Source organism: Camelus dromedarius, chromosome 15 (genome assembly GCF_036321535.1).
Source record: "Camelus dromedarius isolate mCamDro1 chromosome 15, mCamDro1.pat, whole genome shotgun sequence".
NCBI classification, from domain to species: domain Eukaryota; kingdom Metazoa; phylum Chordata; class Mammalia; order Artiodactyla; family Camelidae; genus Camelus; species Camelus dromedarius.
Genome location: NC_087450.1, coordinates 56,758,783 through 56,777,519, shown reverse-complemented (window position 1 = coordinate 56,777,519; position 18,737 = coordinate 56,758,783). Strand labels below are relative to the sequence as shown.

The following is an 18,737-nucleotide window of genomic DNA, read 5'->3' as shown; positions in this document are numbered from 1 at the left end:
TTAAGCATTTTATTTATTTATTTATAGATTGAAGGCTTAGTCATGATAATTGTTACTATTAGCATGGCCACTGTAATGGATATTTATAATATATATACCATCCTCTGTTCTAAGCAGCCTCTACGTATTCATTCATGGAATCCACACACCAACCCTAAGAAACAGGTACTTGATCCCCTTTATCAGACTGGGGAAACCGGGGCACATAAAGGTTAAGTCAGTTGCTCAGAGTCTAATCCAGTAAATCAGGATTCAAACCCAAGCCTGGGCCAGAGCCCATCCTCTTAAAAACTCTGCTGTTTTCTCTCTCTCCCTCTCTCTATATAATAGAATATCATATACATTATATTACATATATGTATATGCATGTATTTGTAATTCTATAACAATTTAAAATCTTTTTCTTGCTGAATGTTAAGTCCTAAGTATATCTGTATCATTTAAAAACTTGCACATAACTTCCTTGCCTGGGATATTGGAGGCTGATTAAGCCTTCCTTTCCTGTTGGACATCTCTGTGGTGTCCACTTTCCCACCGTTCCAGATGTGCTCTGAGTGGCAGCAGGCAGTAGGCACTGCACCCACTGTCACCTCCTCTCTGGTCCCCACGGGTCCTTTGCAGACCCGATTTGCTCCCCACAGCCCACATGAGTGAAGCCACAGTGCCAGGCTTTACTTTGACTCCCAGAGCCTTGCTCAAGCAGAGCCACCAGGGGGCGCCACCCTGCCCATCTGTGAAGGTGTGGGGACCCGTGGGGTCTCCACTGGTCCTTGCCAGGGAGCTGGGGCTCAGCAGGGGAAGGAACAGGTCCAGAACGCAGGGCTCTCCCACCCTGTAGTGCTTGGTGCATTTTGGGGACTGGGCCTTGAAACAAGAAGAATCTTTGCTGACTATTACGCCAACAAGAATGATCTAGCTCTTTGGCCTTTGTCACAAAAGGTAGGTGACGTGGAACCCCCCTGGGTCCTATCCAAGTCATCTTGGCAGGCAAATAAAAGACCCCGGAAAGAAGATAAAAATCAAAGTGAAAGGGACTTAGCACACATGAAGGGGCCTCCCATTATTTCTTTTCTTTCCTTTTTCAATCAGGATTTGAGCAGGATTCCTGGATTTCCAAGCGTTACTTGCAACAGGATATGTCGGAAGCTCTGGACAAGTTTGATGACTTACATACAAGAAGGTTAAGAACGAGCCTCTGCAACTCTCGGGGGAGTGCTCCTTGCTGGGGTGTGTTCCTTGCTATTCACGGAGGCGTTTATTTGAAGGGGCACGTGCTTCCCCGGGTCAGCGCCACCTGTGCGCTCTGCCCTCCGGTGACACACCGGGCTGCCCGGTCCCCGTGGCGAAGCCCGTGCTCTTCCCTGACCCTTTGTTTTCTGCGCAAGAGGACGTGGTTCCGTGCCAAGTACAAAACTCGCATGTTTGAAAAGGCTCGGTTTAACTGCCGGTGGTTAGACTGACAGACTGGTATGTACCTGCATAAAGAGCACTGTGACCCAGCAAAATACTTCAGTGCGAAGGAGACGGAAAACTGTGGCATTTGCCATCTGACCCAGTGGGAGCCTGGGGCAGATGGAGCGCAACTTGGAAAGTCTGCTGCTGGGATTTTTTTTTTTTTTCCCTGATTGTTGTTGTAGCCCTGGGAGCAGATACTGCCTTTGAAACCTTTCCCCTGGCTGGCTTGGCTGCCTCTGCCTCCCCAGGCAGGGGCTGGGGAGCCAGGGTGTCAGGTCGACCGAGCAGTTGGCACTGTTCTCTGGGGCATTAAGGGCTCCCCGTGCGATCAAAGGCACAGCCCCGGAGGCGGGAGCCTCAGCCAGCGCTCCCCCTCCGCTGGGCTCAGCCTGCTCCTGGCCGGTTGATTCCTGGGCTGCCTGAAATCCTGAAATGACCGGCTTCTCATAAGGTACGGTGTGTTCGACTTCAGGAGCGGCACCTGCTTTGGGGGTTGGAGAGGTTGGTCTTGGCTCTTTTGCTTATTATAAAGATGGCATTGGCCTGGATTAAGCAAAATAATGCTGAGCTTTTTTTTTTTTTTTTTTTTTTGCCTTTTCACTTAAGCCCAGGGGAGCAGTAAGTTGAGTGAATCCACTTAATGAATTTGTTTCCTAATTTTTGCTGTTGGAAAAAGGGGTAGGAAATAATTAGCTTTGCACAAGTTTGACACAAAAGCAGCAGCGAGTCTAATTATAAATGATTCACTAAGGAGATGTACAGCACTTTGGATCCTGCCTGATGGGTTCTGGAGGGAAGTTTTTGAATAGTTTCTTCTTCCCTGAAATTCTTGCCTGGCTTTATTCTGAAGGTGCTTCTCTCCCGTTCAGTTCTCCCTGCAACCGGGGGTGGGGACATTGCTGCTTGTTCCGTGGTTCCATTCGAGAGAGCTTAAGGATGGTCTCAGAGGAAGTGCCACCTGACCTTCTGTGGACAGATGTCTGGGTGGTGGCTGTGGGCAGGACAGTCCCTATTGGAGAGACCAGCAGATTAGACAAAAGTCAAGCCCTCAGCTCTGCTTTTCTTCCTTCACCAACACCTGTGGAGTTTATGAGTTCCTCCAAGGAAAATCGGAGAAATCTACATTAGAATGCTGTTTCCTGCCAGGGGGACCGTCAAAGAGTTTATAGGAGAGCGTCCTGCAGTCTGAATGTGTTTATGGCCATATCATATATTCAGGGCTGACTCCTCCTCCACCAGCAGAGCCTCATTCCCATCGCTCTTACGGGAGGGTCCACCATGCTGCAGGGAATTACAGAAGGAGCTTGGAAGGTTGGAGGTCCTCAGAGGCCTTTGCTTTGTTTCCAAAACTTTGGGCTCATCAGAAATAAGTCACCATACTTGTGTGTTGGCCAAAAGATTCTTCAGTTTTGCTGTAGGGACGTTGGAGGAGGAAGGGATGGGGACTAGTGGCAACGCAGATCCGAGCTGGAGTTTGGGGTGTTCTGTTCAGACTCTGGGTGGGGGCTATGCTGGTTACCTTCTGGGAGGCTCTGAGGTCCGCAGGGATTCTGGGGGAAAGCTGTCTTCTAGAAGGGGACAGATTGGAAAGGCTGAGGATCACAGGTGTGTTTTGGATGTGATTCAGAATGGAGGCAGATAGCAAAGGGAGGGGAAGAGAGGCCGGGCAGGCGCCGTAGACGGGTTTTCTCTCTCGTGGACTTGAACTCCAGCTTTGACTCCAGGCACGGCCACTTTCTTCTTTGCCACAGTCAGCTCTCCAGGCGAGGCTGAGAGGAGAAAGAGGACAAAGACAAGTGGATCCCAGACCACGCGGGGCTCTGCATGAGGGAGGGCTCCTTGTGAGGTAGCAGACAGCAAGCAAGGGCATGCTGGAGGGGCTCCTCAGAACCCCCGCAGCCCCTGTCTTCTGCATTGGGATGGTGGCACCACTGACTTCCTCCTCTTTCTAAAGCCCCACCTCCCGCCTCCTTCAGCCTCCACATAGAGCCAGTCTCTGTGCAGTATATTGAGTAGCAGTACATTGCAATATTCTCCTTTATTTCTCCTTAGAAAGCCTAATTAATCTCTCACTATAGTCTGATCCTGGCTGCTTAAGGTCCTTGCCAGGCTCTACAGGGTTAAATCTGACCACACTAGCAGGGCTTAGTCTAGACTGGCCCTCGCTGCCCTCCTACCCCAGTGCTCCAGTATCTGTAAGGACCTGTGTCCCCCATCACACGTGGGTGCATCGCCCCCCTTCTGCCCGAATGCAGTTTCTTCTTTTCAGCTGGAAACCTGTACTCACCCTTCTCGACTCAGCTCTTCTCGGAGGCGCCCTGAGACTGACCTGAGAGGACCTTTCACTCCCTTCCCTGTATCCTTAGGAGCTGCCCTCTTGCCTAAATCCCTGCGAAGGCAGCGGTTACACTGCCTTGCTTACCTGCACTCCTGACCTGCCTGGGAGTTTCTTCAGATCACAGACTTGGTATATTTCACTTTCACCCTGAGCTCCAAGTGGGAGTGAAATCTTTCTGTCACTTCTTCCAATTAGACTATTTAAGCATTTAATTTTAAGGCAAAGCGATGAATCTGGAAGAGGAAAGTTCGTTTGTCATGGAGGAGGGAGAGAACAGGCCTGGAGTTGCCGATTTGTGGCTCAGGACACACCCTCCCGTCTGAACTTGGTCTGAGACCTTGAAGGCACCCAGCTGCGCCTTCTCTTTGAGCTGGGGCGGCTTGAGGGATGCGGGGGCACAGGGTCTTCGGCAGCCTGACCCTTTGTCAGATGTGCTCTCCAAAGAAACTGTCCTGGGCTCCGTGGGGCATGAGTGAGCTTGGTTGCTACACCCAGAAGGTCAAACCCCCGAGGAGGTGGGAGACACAGACACACTCTGTGTGGCTTTAGGGGGAGAAACCTGGAGCCCAGTGAGGTGCGAGCAAAGTCCTGGGGGTGGGGCTGGAAGAGGGAGCTGTGGACATTGGCTGAAACTGAAGGGTGAACAGGCACATACAGGGCCCAGGGGGCAGCGATGTGTTTCCGAGGAAAGAACAGAAGCGCACATCTTGTACTTTGATGCTCGCGGGAAGGGCTCCCTTCTGACCCTGCTTGGAATGGAAAACAATCAGGTGAGTTCAGGTGACACCCGGGGCAGGGAGGCACTGGCTAATACACTTCCCCGAACTGTGACAGCAGCAGCATCCTGGGAACATTCTGGGGGCCGAAATGGAAGCCTCGGATGTGTTCACTGGGTGCACCTGGGGCTTCCAAGGCTGCCTGTGAGGCTTTCAGGCAGGACTGAGCTCCATTTCTTGGCTGTTTCTTGGCAGTCCTCACTGTGACCTTAAACAGGTCTTCTCCCTGTCCCTTTCCATCTCCCTCTGCCTCCCGTAGGAGTCCTTGTCCGGGACCTGCAGTGTCCCAGGCACCATGGGAAATAAAGGGGTGACTAGAATAGTTCCTGCTGTCAGAGAGCTTCCAGTCTGGAGAGGACAGGGCATGACAAGGGTGGGCATGGCATCTTCCCGGGTAGGCACACTGCAGCTGATGTACCCCCAAAGGAAGCCAGTTTCATTATTGCTCCTGGAGTGCAGTGAATCAAATTAAGTCAAGATCTAAAAATTAGAATTGTGAGCAGTCAATTCCAACTTTAGAGAGGAGCTAGAACTTACTAACATCTACTATATGCCAACAACTCTCTGTATGTTAGTTCATTTAGCCCTTATCACAACTCTGGAAGGTAGCTCATACTATCCTCATTTTACAAGAGGAAATGGAGGTTCAGAAAGGTTAGGTAACTTACCCAAGGCCACACAGCTTGAAATAAGCTAGCCATAAACTAAGCCCCTGGTGGTTTTATTCCAAAAAGGACATGCTTTTTACCACCTCGCAGGCAGAATATGAACACTTTGCAAAGCTCAAGTTTGAAAAATTGTATAAAGTTGGTAAAGTGTAACTTTACTGAGAAGTTTATTACCTTATAACTCCAAGGGACTGTAAGGCCCTCTCTGAGAGTCCTGCTGGTCTTGCTCTAACTGGACACCATGACTGAGGACTGAAGAGCTTGCCCCCAGCACATGGCTGGCCTCAGTCTCCGCACACAGAGGGACCCAGCCAACAAGGTGTGCTTCTGGATGTCCGGAGGAAATGGGATGTTGATGATGGTTGGTCCTGAATTAACCGAGATCCCTGTGGGGAATGGGGAAGAGCTGGATCTGACGGGTGAGCAGCAGTAGGAGGGGATGGCTTTACTTTTCTGAACAAAATGACCCATGTGCAGCAGCTGGGGGTGCACAGAGCTACCTTAGGGTGTTATCTTAGGAAGTGAGCTCTAGCCGTTGCAGAAACTCAATAACTGTCATTGACAGATGGGGACTCTGGGTTTAGGCAGAGGGACCTTGTTCCTTGACTGATAAAAGGCGAAGTGAAAGGGAAATCCTTGTGGGCCCAGCGTGGAGCTGGACATAGAGTCCCCAGGAGGTGTCGGTGAGCCTTGTAAGTGAAATGGATTTTCTGCCTCTTGGGCAAAACTTTTGATAGTCTGTTCTTAAAAGAAAGAAAGAAAGCAAAAGGGAAAAGGTCATTTCGAGGAGAGGTGAGAGCTAGAATATTTTTCTTTGAAAGGGCTGGAGTCTGATTTAATCCCTGCTTTAATCTCTAGGGAAGGGTCAGTCAGGCTGTCGGAGAGGCGGACACTGTCCAGGCCCTGGCCCACCCGCCGGCAGACTGTTTGTTTGTTTTGCCTGCTTGAAGCAGCAGTGAGCCTCCCCCTCTCCTCCCTCCAGGAGACCTGTCTTCAGGTAGCATTCTTAGAATGCTTTTGGTTTGCTTTTTCTGGCTAGAAATGTGTCTTTTCAAATGGGGCTTTTCATTTACTGAGCCTGTATTTTCTTGCCATGGCAGCCTCCCCTTGATAAAGCTCCTTGATAAAGAAAGAACCTAAGGCGAGCCTCTTCGAACTGAGAGTTTTGGACAAGTGAACACCATTAAAATTAAAAAAACCCAACAAACTTAAAAAAAAACGCTCCCTTTTCTGAAGTCACTGGCTTCATTGATAGCGAAGATTCACTTGCTTCGGGTCGTTATTGGACATTCTAAAATTGTCCCAGATGTGAGACCTTGGACAAGTCACTTAATCTCATCTGCCTCAGTTTCCTACTGTATAAAATGAGAACCGTGCTAGGTGCATTTTACAGCCAGGATGCAAATGAAATAAATGACGAACGTAAACCAAGAAAACTGTCCACGTAAAGTAGCCCTAATAAATGATGACTATTTTGATGATTACTTAAAATGTTCTTGCTTTTTTTGTTTTTATTGCTAAAAAAATACCAAAGATGTGAAGACACAAAATGCTTTTAAATCCCAGACTCAGTCTCTTCATCTGCAAAGTGAAGGTAATAATACTTTTGCCACAATACTGCTGGCACAAAATAAAAACTAAGCAAATTGTCTTCCATTCAAACTCAGGTCCCTCCTCATATATTTGTAAATATCTGTCTATTGATTTACAGATTGCATACATGGACCGCAGTCTATACTGTGTATAATTTACATTATGAAACATAGGCTGAAAAATCATAGTGCTTAGATAAAATAGATATAAACAGAGGTTTTTATATTCTTTTTTTTTTCACTTTGGATATAATGCTGTACTGTGTGTATAAGTTCTATGGTAGGGACTTTAAATAAGGGTTGGTCATGCGGTTCTGTGAGTCCAGGTAGAACCTTCTCCTATGAATAATCTCAGGGTTTTATGGGCTCCCAGAGTTCTGACGAGAGTGTTTAGCCTAGGAGGACATCTGGTTTGGGATGTGTGTGTGCTTTAGTCTTGTGAGGCTGACTTCCCAGTGCTTCCCTCTGGAAGTTCAGAGGAATGCTGGTAGCTCTCTGTAAAACTAGGAAATGTCTTGTTATGACTAGAAAAAACACTAGAAGGTAATGGCTGTACAGGTTTGTAATCCTTAAACTGAGGATGTCTGAGATTTTAAATTCTGTTAGTTTAAACTTCTTATCACTACTTTTCATGGAAGAGATTCTTGGAGATGGGCTTTCAATTTCAGATGGGGCACTAGCTGTGTGTCATCAGATAGGTCTCCAAACCTCTCTGAGCCTTTGCAATAAATAGTGCTGCTATGAACATTATGGTGCTTGTATCTTTTTGAATGAGAGTTTTTGTCTTTTCAGGATATATATGCAGGGCTGGGCTTTAGTTCTTACTCTTTCAAAGTGTATCACCACTTCCTGCTTTGCATCTTCTAAGTTTTGTTGGCATATCTTGTCTGCTGTTGGTTTCTCTCCCCTCCATGTCTTTGTTTATACCTATATATTCCTGTCATCTTAGCATGGTTTTGGAGGGAGCAGAGATAATGTGTGTACTCCATCTGTCCTGTTTCCCCGGAAGCCTACTTTCCTTCCTTTGTCCGCACTGGTAATTTTCCATGATCTTCCTTGAAGTTTCTGTCCCGCATTTAGTCTCATTGAACTTCAACTCGACCTAGAGATTACTTCTCTTTCTTGACAACTCCTCCAAATGAAACAGCTTGATTTATGGGCGCCAAGGGAAGAGAATGGCTTGGGCTAGGTGTCTCAGCCATCACGAGCATGCTGAGATAGCCCATCTTGGTCTGCAGACTCACCTGGGGTCAGTCTTTGTCTGGTCAAGTTCATAGGCATTTGTAAGGTTAGATGGGCCTGTGGAAGTTAAGTACTAATTCTGGAATTTGAGCTGACATGGAGCTATATTTGAGGTTGATTTGTGGGAACAGACTCACATCTGATTATCTTCTTTGAAGCTCACCAGCCATCCGACTGGTTTCCAAGCAACTTTTTGTGCTTCACTCTTAGAAACAGGCCAATTGAAAGTGTCCACCTGGCCTCTTGCCTCCAAGTTTTTCCCCCAATTTTATTCCAAACATTTCTGTCCGACTGGCCTGCTTAAAACATCACCTTTATCACCACAAATCCCTAGCTCTGAAGCTTCAGGGCTGTTGTCTACTAAACAGTGACTAATTTGTACCCTCAGTTTCATTTTTACACCATCTTCACTACTCATCAAATGAACTTGTTTTCTTCTCTAGAGCACGTGTGTATCCGTGGAGCTGTCATGCCTTTGTACCCTCTCATTTCTTTCTCAAATGCTATTCCCAATTTTTGGCCCAAAATATCCTGTGCTTTCTTTTCACCCCACTTTGAGTACCAGCTTCTTTTGACTCCCCAGGTTCTCACTAACTCCCCCAGCACCCCCTGCCCCTACCTTACGTTGTAACATTTAGGGAACATAGCACTTTTTTGTCATACATGATCTGAAATTCTTATCTTTTCACATGAATGTTCTGATTTAGCTAGAAATTATTGATCATACACTGACCACCAGGTGCTATGCTAGGCACCTTGACACACTCTGTCTCTTACTTTCCATCATGAGCAGTCTGGCCTTCAAAGTGCCCACTTTACAGATGAGAATGCCAAGGCCCTGTGAGTCACACATGCTCTCTCCCATCTACGACACCAGGCTCTTGTGCATGAAGGTGAAGGCTGTGGTTTGACCATTGCAGGCAGAAGGGAAGGAGGTGTTAGGAAGTGAAAAGAGTCCCCTCAGCGTGCAGACTTGAGGAGCTGCAGTGGGAGTTGAGCAGAGAGGCAGTGCACCGGGCCCGCGTGGTCAAAGCCCAGCCCTGGGAGGCCTGTCACACATGTTGCCTTGGCTCCACTAGGCATTCGGAAGGGTCAGGCTTTTGTGTTTGACCCTGAGTTAGGCTCTCCTCTCTCCAATTCTTTAGATCTGCATCTGACAGCTGTGGGATCCTAACACGGCAAGGAGCCCCTGCCGGGCCTGGATCTCAGCCTGCTCTGCCCTCTGATCCCAAATCCTCTTCACCTGGCGGGCGAGTGGTCTTGTCTGCAGGAAGGAGTACTGCCGTGTGCAGGTCGGAAGTTCCCACAACGCCGGCTTGTGGTCCAGCAGAACTAACAAAAAGGGCCACAACATTTTCCCATGGTTCTCAGCACTCCTGCCCCATCCTCAGTTTCCAGCATTTCCTTATGATTTCAAATGCATCATTAGATCGAGAGGGAGGTAGTTTTCTCTCTCACTATTTGCTTATTAAAGCTTGGATGTTTGCTTAGGGTTGTAAAATCATATTTCCTTTTTTTGAGTGTGAACACTCTTCTGTGCCGTTGTCCCTTTTGTGTTTCTCCCGCCCTCCTTCCTTTTCTCTTTCCCTCCCCCCTTTTCTCTTTCCCTCCCCTCCCCTTCCTTCCTCCCCACAACTCCCAATTCTTTCAACAAGAATTCTTTCAGGTTACTTATCCTGTCCAGTACTTGACTTCTCCATCTTCATGATGATATCCTACATGGCTGCTAAGTGTGTTAAGCAAGGGAGTGTGCCTGGCACACGGGAGCTAGAAGCTGTTCATTTTCTTTCTTCCTCTTTATCACTCTGTTGGCCTCAGGCATTGATCTCCCTTAACTGGTGGAGTCCTGTGGGCTCAGGGTGCCAGTCAGCTGCCGGGTGAGCTGAACAGGACCTTGGGAAGGAGGGTCTGGATGCCCTGAGCAAGCATTTTTTTTTTTCATCCAGTCATCAAGCATGATTCTGCAGGGGCCCCACGTGAAAGGAGCTGGGCTTCAAGCTTCTTTCTGAGTGCGCTAAGCTCTTCAAAGATCTATAGAAATCGGAGGCATCTGTGATGTTATTAATTGGCGGCAGCTTTACATGGACCACCCTGGATTGAAACTCATGCAAGGGTCCCCAGATGTGGCTGGGAATCCCTCTTTTGCGTACTGAAGTAGGCAGCAGGTCAAGAAAAAAGGCAGACGAGCGGGTCCTGGAGCCTCCTCTGACTCAGGCTGAGGCTGTTAGGTGGCTCCAGCCGCTGACCTCTCCCTTTCAGGAGCTCTTTCTTTTTGTTGGGGCTAATTCCTGAAGCAATCCTCCCAAGAGCTCATTTCCCCAGGCTGTAAGCCGGGGCTGACCAAGGGGGCCCTGTGGTCAGGAATTACTGCCACAAGCAGGAAGTGTTTAATGGTTTCCATTTACTTCTAGTTGGAAGGAGGAAGGCTGGGCCTTCCTTACAAAAGAGGCAGAAAATCAGCGGGATGACACCAGCCCGTATTCCCTTCAGGAGGGAAACCAGAGTTCCTTAGGGCACCAGCGGTCCCATCTTGAAATTGCCACACCACCTCCAGGACAAGGACGAGGGGACTTTCTTACGTGCGTCTGAAATCAAAGTGATGTGTGAGGCGGTGCCTGGCATGTGAAGTCAGTCTCACAGCTGGTGAGACAGTAATGAAGAAAGAGGGAAATAAAACAAAAAACTAAATGAAATAGAAAATAAACAGAAAACATTAGGAAGGAATATAAATTTAAATGCCAGTTATTGGGAAGGACTAAGTATAGAGATTTAACTGTCTGTCTCAGCAAGTATCTGAATTTTCACTCGACAGATTGTGATGCAGCCATTGAAATGGTTCTGACAGCATTTGGGAGAAGATTGGGTCAAATGTTTTTGTCAAGTGAAAAGAGCAGAATCAAAAATTGTATCATAAAGTGATTATAACCAGGTGGGTGCAGTCTCCCATCTCCCTTCTGTCCCCAAGTTCAGAAGAGTCTGGAAAGAATACATCAAAGTATCATGGGAAGTACTGACACGTGCTCAGCACAGAAGAACCGTGGAAACGTGGTGCTGACGGAAGGCAGCCATCACAAAAGAGCACATGCTGTATGATTCCATCATTATGTGTCTAGGGACATAAAGTCAGTTAGCAGCGACTGGAAGACTCGGGTCTTGAGGGCTGATGGCTGAAGGGTACAAGGTTCCTTTTTGGGTGATGAAAATGTTCTAAAATCAACTGTGCAATGGTTGCACCGCACTGTGAATTTGCTAAAAGAAATCATTGAATTGTACCCTTTAAGTGGGTGAATGGGATGGTATGTGAATTAAATCTTAAGCTACCACCAAAAAAAAAAAATCACAGTGGTTATCTCAGGTGGTGGACATAGTGATTCTCCTCCTGTTTTTCCACCCTCTTCTGCAATGTCCAGATTTCCAGAAGTAATTCTGCATTACTTGTACAAAGGAAACAGAATAAACTAAAACAGACTTTAACGGGGAAAGGTTCATAATTGGCCTTTTAGCAGAAAAGGCGGTGTTGGGAAATCTGCCAGCCTTCCTACTGAGAAGGTGAGGGGAGGCCGAGTCCTGTATCCTGAAGTCTGGGGACTGGTTGTCACGGATCGTTGCCTTGTCACACACATAAAGTGGTGCAGGGCTCTTCTTCTGCGGGTCAAGGAAAAGAAAGCATCGTTGGTCTGGGGTCTCAAAAGCAGGATCACCTTGAAGGGAAAAGCTGGTGTGTGTGTGTGTGTGTGTGTGTGTGTAACCTGCGGATGATGAAGGGCCAATTTTGAGTGAAGCATCCTTAGAGGTGCTGACTCCGCTCTGAGTGCTGAATCAGAGAAAGCTGTTACTTATATAACTTCCTGTAATTGCCCGGCAGTAGCTGCAGCTGAGAGCCGCCCGCTCCTTCTCTGGGCTGAGCTGGGGACACACGGCCCTCCCCTCCTGGCAGCAGGGCTACTTTCTACCTGGGGGCTTCATGCTCGGGGTCGCACTTCTTAACCGAAACTGAAATGTCGTTTTAAACAGAAGGCTCCTTCTTCTCTTCTGGAGATGGGGAACTCTTACGCTGGACAGCTGAAGACGACGCGGTTTGAAGAGGTCTTGCACAACTCCATCGAGGCCTCCCTGCGCTCCAACAGCCTGGTGCCCAGGCCCGTCTTCTCCCAGTTGTACCTGGAAGCGGAGCAGCAGCTCTCTGCTCTGGAAGGTAGGAGAAGCCTTTAAACGAAAAGACTGTGCAGTAATGTTAGCAATGGAAACTCTTTCCTCTTCTGCTCCGTGTAGAAACTGTTGAGTCTAGCAGGACAGAACTCTTAGAAAGTTGCACATGCATTCCTTCTTGGCTAAAACTGAAAAAAGTTTCAGCCATAATGTTGCAAGGAATAAAATTATCCACTGAATTAATCAGAGAAAGAAAGAGGGCTGTGTTAGACTGTTCTAAATTGGTTGTTACTTATACTCTTGTTGGTTTTGTTTTTTGTTTTTGTTTGGCCGGGGGAGGTAATTAGGTTTTTATTTAATCTATTTATTTTAATGGAGGTACTGAGGATGGAACCCAGGACCTCATGCATGCTAACTAAGCACGTGCTCTACCACTGAATTATAACCTCCCCCCACTTATACTCTTATTAAAACGTTTGATGGTCTCACTTGATGGATGAATAAGACATTTTAACATGCTTTTGACCCTCAGTTATATTTTTTTCTCTTTGTGATTCGTGGCCATATCTTTGCAAAGTCGTACAGGTAGCTTTTCATTGTGATAGAAGTTACAAGAGCCCTCTGGAAATTTAAAAACCAAGAGCAAACCCTGATGAATTTAACATGTGCCAGAAGTAAATATCTTCAGGTGCGGGGACAACTTTAGGGTTTACTTACTTATCCAGAGAAAAAGCTGATTGTGTTTTTTCAATCTTTAGCTTGTGTTTTTTTCAGTCATGTATTTTCATGTCAAAAGTAGCAATCCAAAGTATGAGAGTTATTGCTAAGGAAGTTCTTTTTGTCAGTTTGTCTCTCACTTGAAGTTACCTGCAGACTTCACTTAACTTTTGAAGGGAAAGAGGGCTGTGGTTTAAAATAAAATTAGCTAATTAATAAAGCATACCGCATGTCAGGTCCTGTATCGGGGTGGCTGTGATATGTGAATGTGTGTGTGTGGGGTGGGTGTGGGGATGGTGGGCTGGGGATGGCTGCACTTAAAGGAAAACGAAGCACAGAGGTACGTGTGTGATATGTGATAGTTCCTTATTCTAGTGGGGAGGCATTCCTTGTGTCTATCTTTAAACTGTCCTTACAAAATTAGCCTTGTAAGCAGCAACAGTTAAGGATCTAAAAGAACTGGATCTGGGTCTGAGAGAAACAAGAATGTGGTCAAAAGCACAAATTAGGAAAACCAGGAATTCTCTGGTATTCACATCGGAGGTACCAATCTTTTCTGGCATAGGAAGAATTACTCTGACATTGGGGGAGTTTGAGAAATAACTGGGGGATATTTTATAGACTGTTTTTGGCTAGCTGATAGACTTCTGTGAAATATGTATTAAATGGTCATCCTTAACTTCGTACACTATCGAAGGACTTTTTGCTAATGATGAACTAACAGTGGTGATAAGAATAAGTAATTTAGTACCTTTGAATGGCACTTTAAAATCTACGAAGGGCTTTTATCTGCACCAGCCAGAGTGACTCAATCCTGTGATTTGGGAAGATGGAAAATGGGTTTGAAGTTTAAGGATGTTCCCTAGGGGAGAGGCGGGGAGAAAGCCCTGGGAGGTTCCCAATCAGCTTTTCCTCCCGTCTAAGCTCTACATAGACGACCTTCCCTGGCCTCTAAACCGGAGGCTGCATCCGAACATTCTGACTTCTCCGGACGCCAATGCTGATGCCCTCATCCGCCGGCAGGGCACATGGAGCTTTCCAGGGATGGCTTGGAGGCTGGTGCTGCCCGTGCCTCCAGTGATGAGTGCGGAAGTCTCCTGGCCAGCTGTCAGGGGGCTTGTTCAGCCCTCGTGTTGGTATGAAAACCAGGGCAGGCCCTCTCTATGATGTTCCCATTTGTCTGGCAAACAGAATAGAGAAATCCCCTGCAATTTTGTGTCTCTAGTGGAGGGAGGAGGGTGGAGGAGGAAAAGAGGAGAGAGGTTGATTTGCTGAATGTCACCATCAGCCGAGCGCTCGACTTGAGCCCTGGTTTCGGCATCGTAAAGCCGGGCGCAGAGGGCTTGTTTTGTCTGCCTGTGTCTCTGTCAGGGTCTCTTATCTTATTGCTGTCCTTCCTCAGCCGATAACATTAGGAATGACTTTTATGACCAGGGTGCTGGGATGCCAAACATCCCTTGATCTGTTAACATTTCCCGTATTTGCAAGGGTGATTCAGTGGGGCCTTATTACTTTGTTCTCAGAGTTAGGGGCTTTACCCTCTCCTTCTAGGGGAAAAACCTTGTACGTATTATGTTATTGTTTTAAAGGGAGGTCAACCAAACAAAACAAACACAACCCCAGCATTTACAGATAAGTATTTATTAATTAAACAGGATGCAGATAAATTCCTGTAATCCCACCCAGAGTGTCATACATTCTTCTCATGGAAAGAAAACAAAATTCACTCTAAATGTCAAAACAAGTTCCCTCATAGTCCATGGAGTGAATCTCTCAATTCCTGTGGTTTAGTTTTAAGGGCCTCAGCTTCCAATGCAGTTGTTTTTTTCTAAAGCCATATGAACGCTCTCATCCTGCCGGGAGACCTTGGTAAACAGGCTGGTTTAGTCTGAGAGGAAAAGTCTCATGCTTGGTGCTGGCTGACTGATTCCATCTAAGGCCCTGGAATGTCTGATGCAGACCTTTGACCTTTAATCCTGCTTTCTTAGCAACTGGATTTCGAGCCCTTTCTTTGACTTCTGGAGCCTTAAGACCCTCCTCTTTCATTCATTCTGAGAGTCTGAATTCCTATTCGCTTTGGTTTAACAGAATAATGTGCTGACATTCCCCTGTGAGCCCTCAGGGCTTTCTCTCTCCCCTTTTCATTCTAATTCTCTGTGCTTTGCCAGCCCCTCCGAGCCCCTGAAGGTCAGTCCCTGGCTCACAGACTAATCTTGATTTAGCCTCTGAGCCTTCTAAGCCACCCACTCCCTAGGAGCTAAAGGACAGTTTGAGCCCCCGGTGGGGACCTGAGCCTGTGCCTGGGGTCTGGGTGTGACTCCATACCTTCTGCTAAAACCACCCCGTGCCTGCAGTTAAGGGCAGGAAGGAAGCGCCTGAAGGAGGCTCTGGAGTTCATCGCTTCAACCCCCTTTGTGCTCTTCCTGGGTAATCTTTTTACAGTCTCCCTGCCACCTCGGTGTCCTCTAGTCCCAGAGCGATGGCGACACTAGGGATTCTTGCTCACTTCCAGCTGTGACCTTCCCAAGGTCACGGGCCTGGGCTGGCCTGAAGTGTTCAGTGTCTGCTTTGTCTTGGCCCACCAGCACTTTTAAAATGGTGGCCACAGCAAGGTTCTGTTCCTAGTACCCTGTACCGATTAAATCACCTTGGGAATATTCTGTGCAACTCTGAGGGCCATGCCTCCCGACATAGACTGTCACAGCTCAGAGTGACCTTATATAGCCCTCTCATTTTAAAGATGCAGGATCTGATGCACAGAGAGGTTGAGTAGCTTTCCCGTGGCCACACAGACAACAACAGACCCAAGTACTAAAACGCAAGTTCCCAGAGCTGAGCTCTTCCTGCTGCACAGGATTTCATCATTAACCTAAAATCCCTTAACCCACTGGTTGGATGGAGGGTGTGAGAGTCCGGGAAGATGAGAGTAGAAGAAATGGCAGCAAGGAGACCAGCCCTAAAGAAGGAGACAGAGAAACAAAACAGGAGGAAGCAACTGTCTCCTGGCCTAGCGCAGTGAAGGATGCTCCAGGCGGTCCTATTACATGAAGATGCTGTTTATTAACTGGCATCTAAAGATAGACACGTTGAGAAAGATTTCTACCCAAAGTGTTAAAAGAAGTCGGAAGGACTCCCCTGTACTCAATAGCCTTGAAAACTCATTGCTGTGGGGCCCTCTTTCTCTAGCAGCACTGGGTGAATAAGGTATAACTGTGCTCGCACAGGTTGGGCGGTATTTTTCCGAGCACCATCTCGGGGTGTGGTACCGCCAGGTGCCTCAATCACAGAGATGATGAGGCGCAGGGGCCCCACTCTCGAGGGCCTGAAGCCCATGAGGAAGGCAAGCTCTTTCACTGCTGAGACGGAGCGGTGAGATTTCCATGGTCAATTCCTGGCTCTCCTGGCCGATTCCACATTTCTCATTACTCCTAAAATACTATTTCACTTAAAAAAAGTTTCTGAAAGTCATAAAGTCACATGGGAGGGCCTGGCCCTGTTCTGGAATGGCTCTTTTTCTGAGTGTGACAAATTCGGGTGTGTTTGTATTTCTAGTAATGGATACCATCCATTTTCCCCTTGGGGAAAAATCATGGTGTAGAGTTGAACCCCTCTCTTTTTCTGTGTATAGACAGTTCACACTGTATTTTGTGTTCTGTTATGCAGTTAGTGGCAAGAACAGCAGCTCGGAATTCATACATGACTGGGAACATGCCGGCTGTGCTGCTTAGCAGTTTGTTGAAGGGCTGTGGGCCAATCACTGGGTGTCTCTGAACCTCAGTTTCCTTACCTGTAAAATGGGCCACATGCGACACTGTGGTACCTCCCACAAAGATATTCTTGGAGTGCCTATTGTGTACAAACTTGATGCTCTTGTCAACAACTGTATGAGGACTGGACCCTGCTGCTTGTGTGGACGTGTGCAGTGGTGGTGGATGGGAAGGGAAGTGGACCTGGATTTGAAGTCCCAAGGCCAGGCTTGGAGCCGGAGTCTGTGACCTTGGGAAAGATGTCCAGCTGGAGTGAGCCTCCGCTTTCATCCTGGGGGAAAAGAAGGGTGATGATGCCCGGCTCACAGTGTGTTTGTGAGGACTGGTTAATCACTAACTAGCCGAGACTTGCTGCCTGCATACTTCCGCCTTTCTCATTGCTCCCCTCCCCGCCAGGTGGTAGCCGAGTGGACAATGAGGAAGAGGAAGAGGAGGGAGAAGGGGGATCGGAGCAGAACTGTCCCCCGACTCTCTACCAGATGCACCCCCCGCCCGAAGGATGCTGCATCACAGATGGTGAGATGCCAGCTGGGCTGTGTTCCACGGGGACCCCTCACCCGTCTTGTGCCCTGGAGGTGTGACCTGGGCCCGCACCTCCAGCAGGTCGTGGCCAGGCATGCCCATCGGTCCCTGCAGCGTTGGCTACATCGCGCGTGGGGCTCTGTCAGGCCAGCAGTCCCCAGTCCCTCCTTGGACACCCTCAATGTTACAAATGGATTCAGATCCAAAGTTTATTTTTCTGCATTGACTGTTTGAAAACTAGAACGTCCCAACTCAGTGGGGCTTGCACCATGTATTATCTCAGAACTGATGAGCAGGAGTAACTGTTCAAGTCTGTTGGTCCTTTGCTGCTGAAAAAGCGGGTCTACATTATCTCCAAGCTTCCATTTCCATGACTTCATATCGGGGGCAGGAACACTCCCCCCTGGGTGATCAAATGAGAGCCTTGCCGGCTTTATCCGACCGAGCGCGGCACGCAGTGGGCACAGCCTCCTGCCCTGCAGGGTTCCCTTGTCCTGCCTTGGCCCAGGGCCAGATGGGAGAACTCAGAGCCAGTGCATTGTGAATGGTAAAGCAGACAGACAGGAGGAGATTCTTCCTAAAGTGCCTAAGAGTTTTGCAGGGAAGGCCCTGGGATCATCAGGGTCCATCGTCCTCATCCCTGTAGGTAATTAAAGATGGGAAGGCACAGCGGATCGGGCCGAGTGGGCCTTCAGGTCCCAGAAAGGACCCATCCAAGGAAACCTCAGCTGTTTCCCTCTTCTTCCCTTTTTCCCAGACACTTAATTTCGGACACTTAATTTTTTTTCAATTGCAGTATAGTCAATTTACAGTGTTGTGCTAATTTCTGGTGTGCAGCATAGTAACTCAGTTATACATATATATATGTTCCTTTTCATATTCTTTTTCATTATAGGCTATTACGAGATAGTGGATATGATTCCCTGTGCTGCACAGGAGGTCCTTGTCATTGATCTGTTTTATACATAGTAGTGTGTATCTGCAGATCTTGAACTCCCGATTTATCCCTCCACCCTACCTCTTTTAACCTGGTAACCGTCAGTTTGTTTTCTATGCCTGTGAGTCTGTTTTTGTTGCGTGAGTAAGTCCATTTGTTGGACACTTAATTTTTAAATAAGAAATACATTTAAAAGCCCTAAAATACAAAAAGTGCAAGAGTCCAGAGCGAAAGCTTCCCTATGCTAATGAGTCTCTTCCAAGGCCACCGGTGTTACCAGGTCCTCTGTCTGTACTCGTGACACGTGCCTGTGCCTCGCACACGTAAAATACAGGGTGTAAAAGACATCAGATTACTCACCATTTCCTATGGTTTATCTTGTATACATTCTAATTCACCATCATTTGTCTCCATTTTTACCCCGCGTGTCTGGTAGTGGATATTCTATGGCGACACCGGTAGTCCTAAAAACAGCATGTGGTGAAGGGTTCTGAATGGCAATGGTTATGATAATTTTACCTCTCAGAATAAATCTTAAATAATTTATAATTTACTTCTCACTCAACCGCGTCCA

The 18,737-nt window shown here is 47.5% G+C and overlaps 1 protein-coding gene across 4 annotated transcripts in view; it reads left to right on the top strand.

Moving 5' to 3' along the window:
* The first annotated feature begins 1,327 nt into the window (after positions 1–1,327).
* GREB1 (growth regulating estrogen receptor binding 1) overlaps positions 1,328–18,737 on the top strand; it is a 78,980-nt gene continuing 61,570 nt past the window's right edge. For 3 of the 4 annotated variants that reach the window (XM_064494727.1, XM_064494726.1, XM_064494728.1), the window contains exons 1-3: positions 4,489–4,563; positions 12,086–12,266; positions 17,101–17,220. In XM_064494727.1, coding sequence (XP_064350797.1) covers positions 4,549–4,563; positions 12,086–12,266; positions 17,101–17,220 — 316 coding nt within the window. In that variant the 5' untranslated portion in view covers positions 4,489–4,548. Of the gene's footprint in view, positions 1,907–4,488; positions 4,564–12,085; positions 12,267–17,100; positions 17,221–18,737 lie in introns of those variants that run through there. The other variant, XM_031466586.2, reaches the window with a different exon arrangement.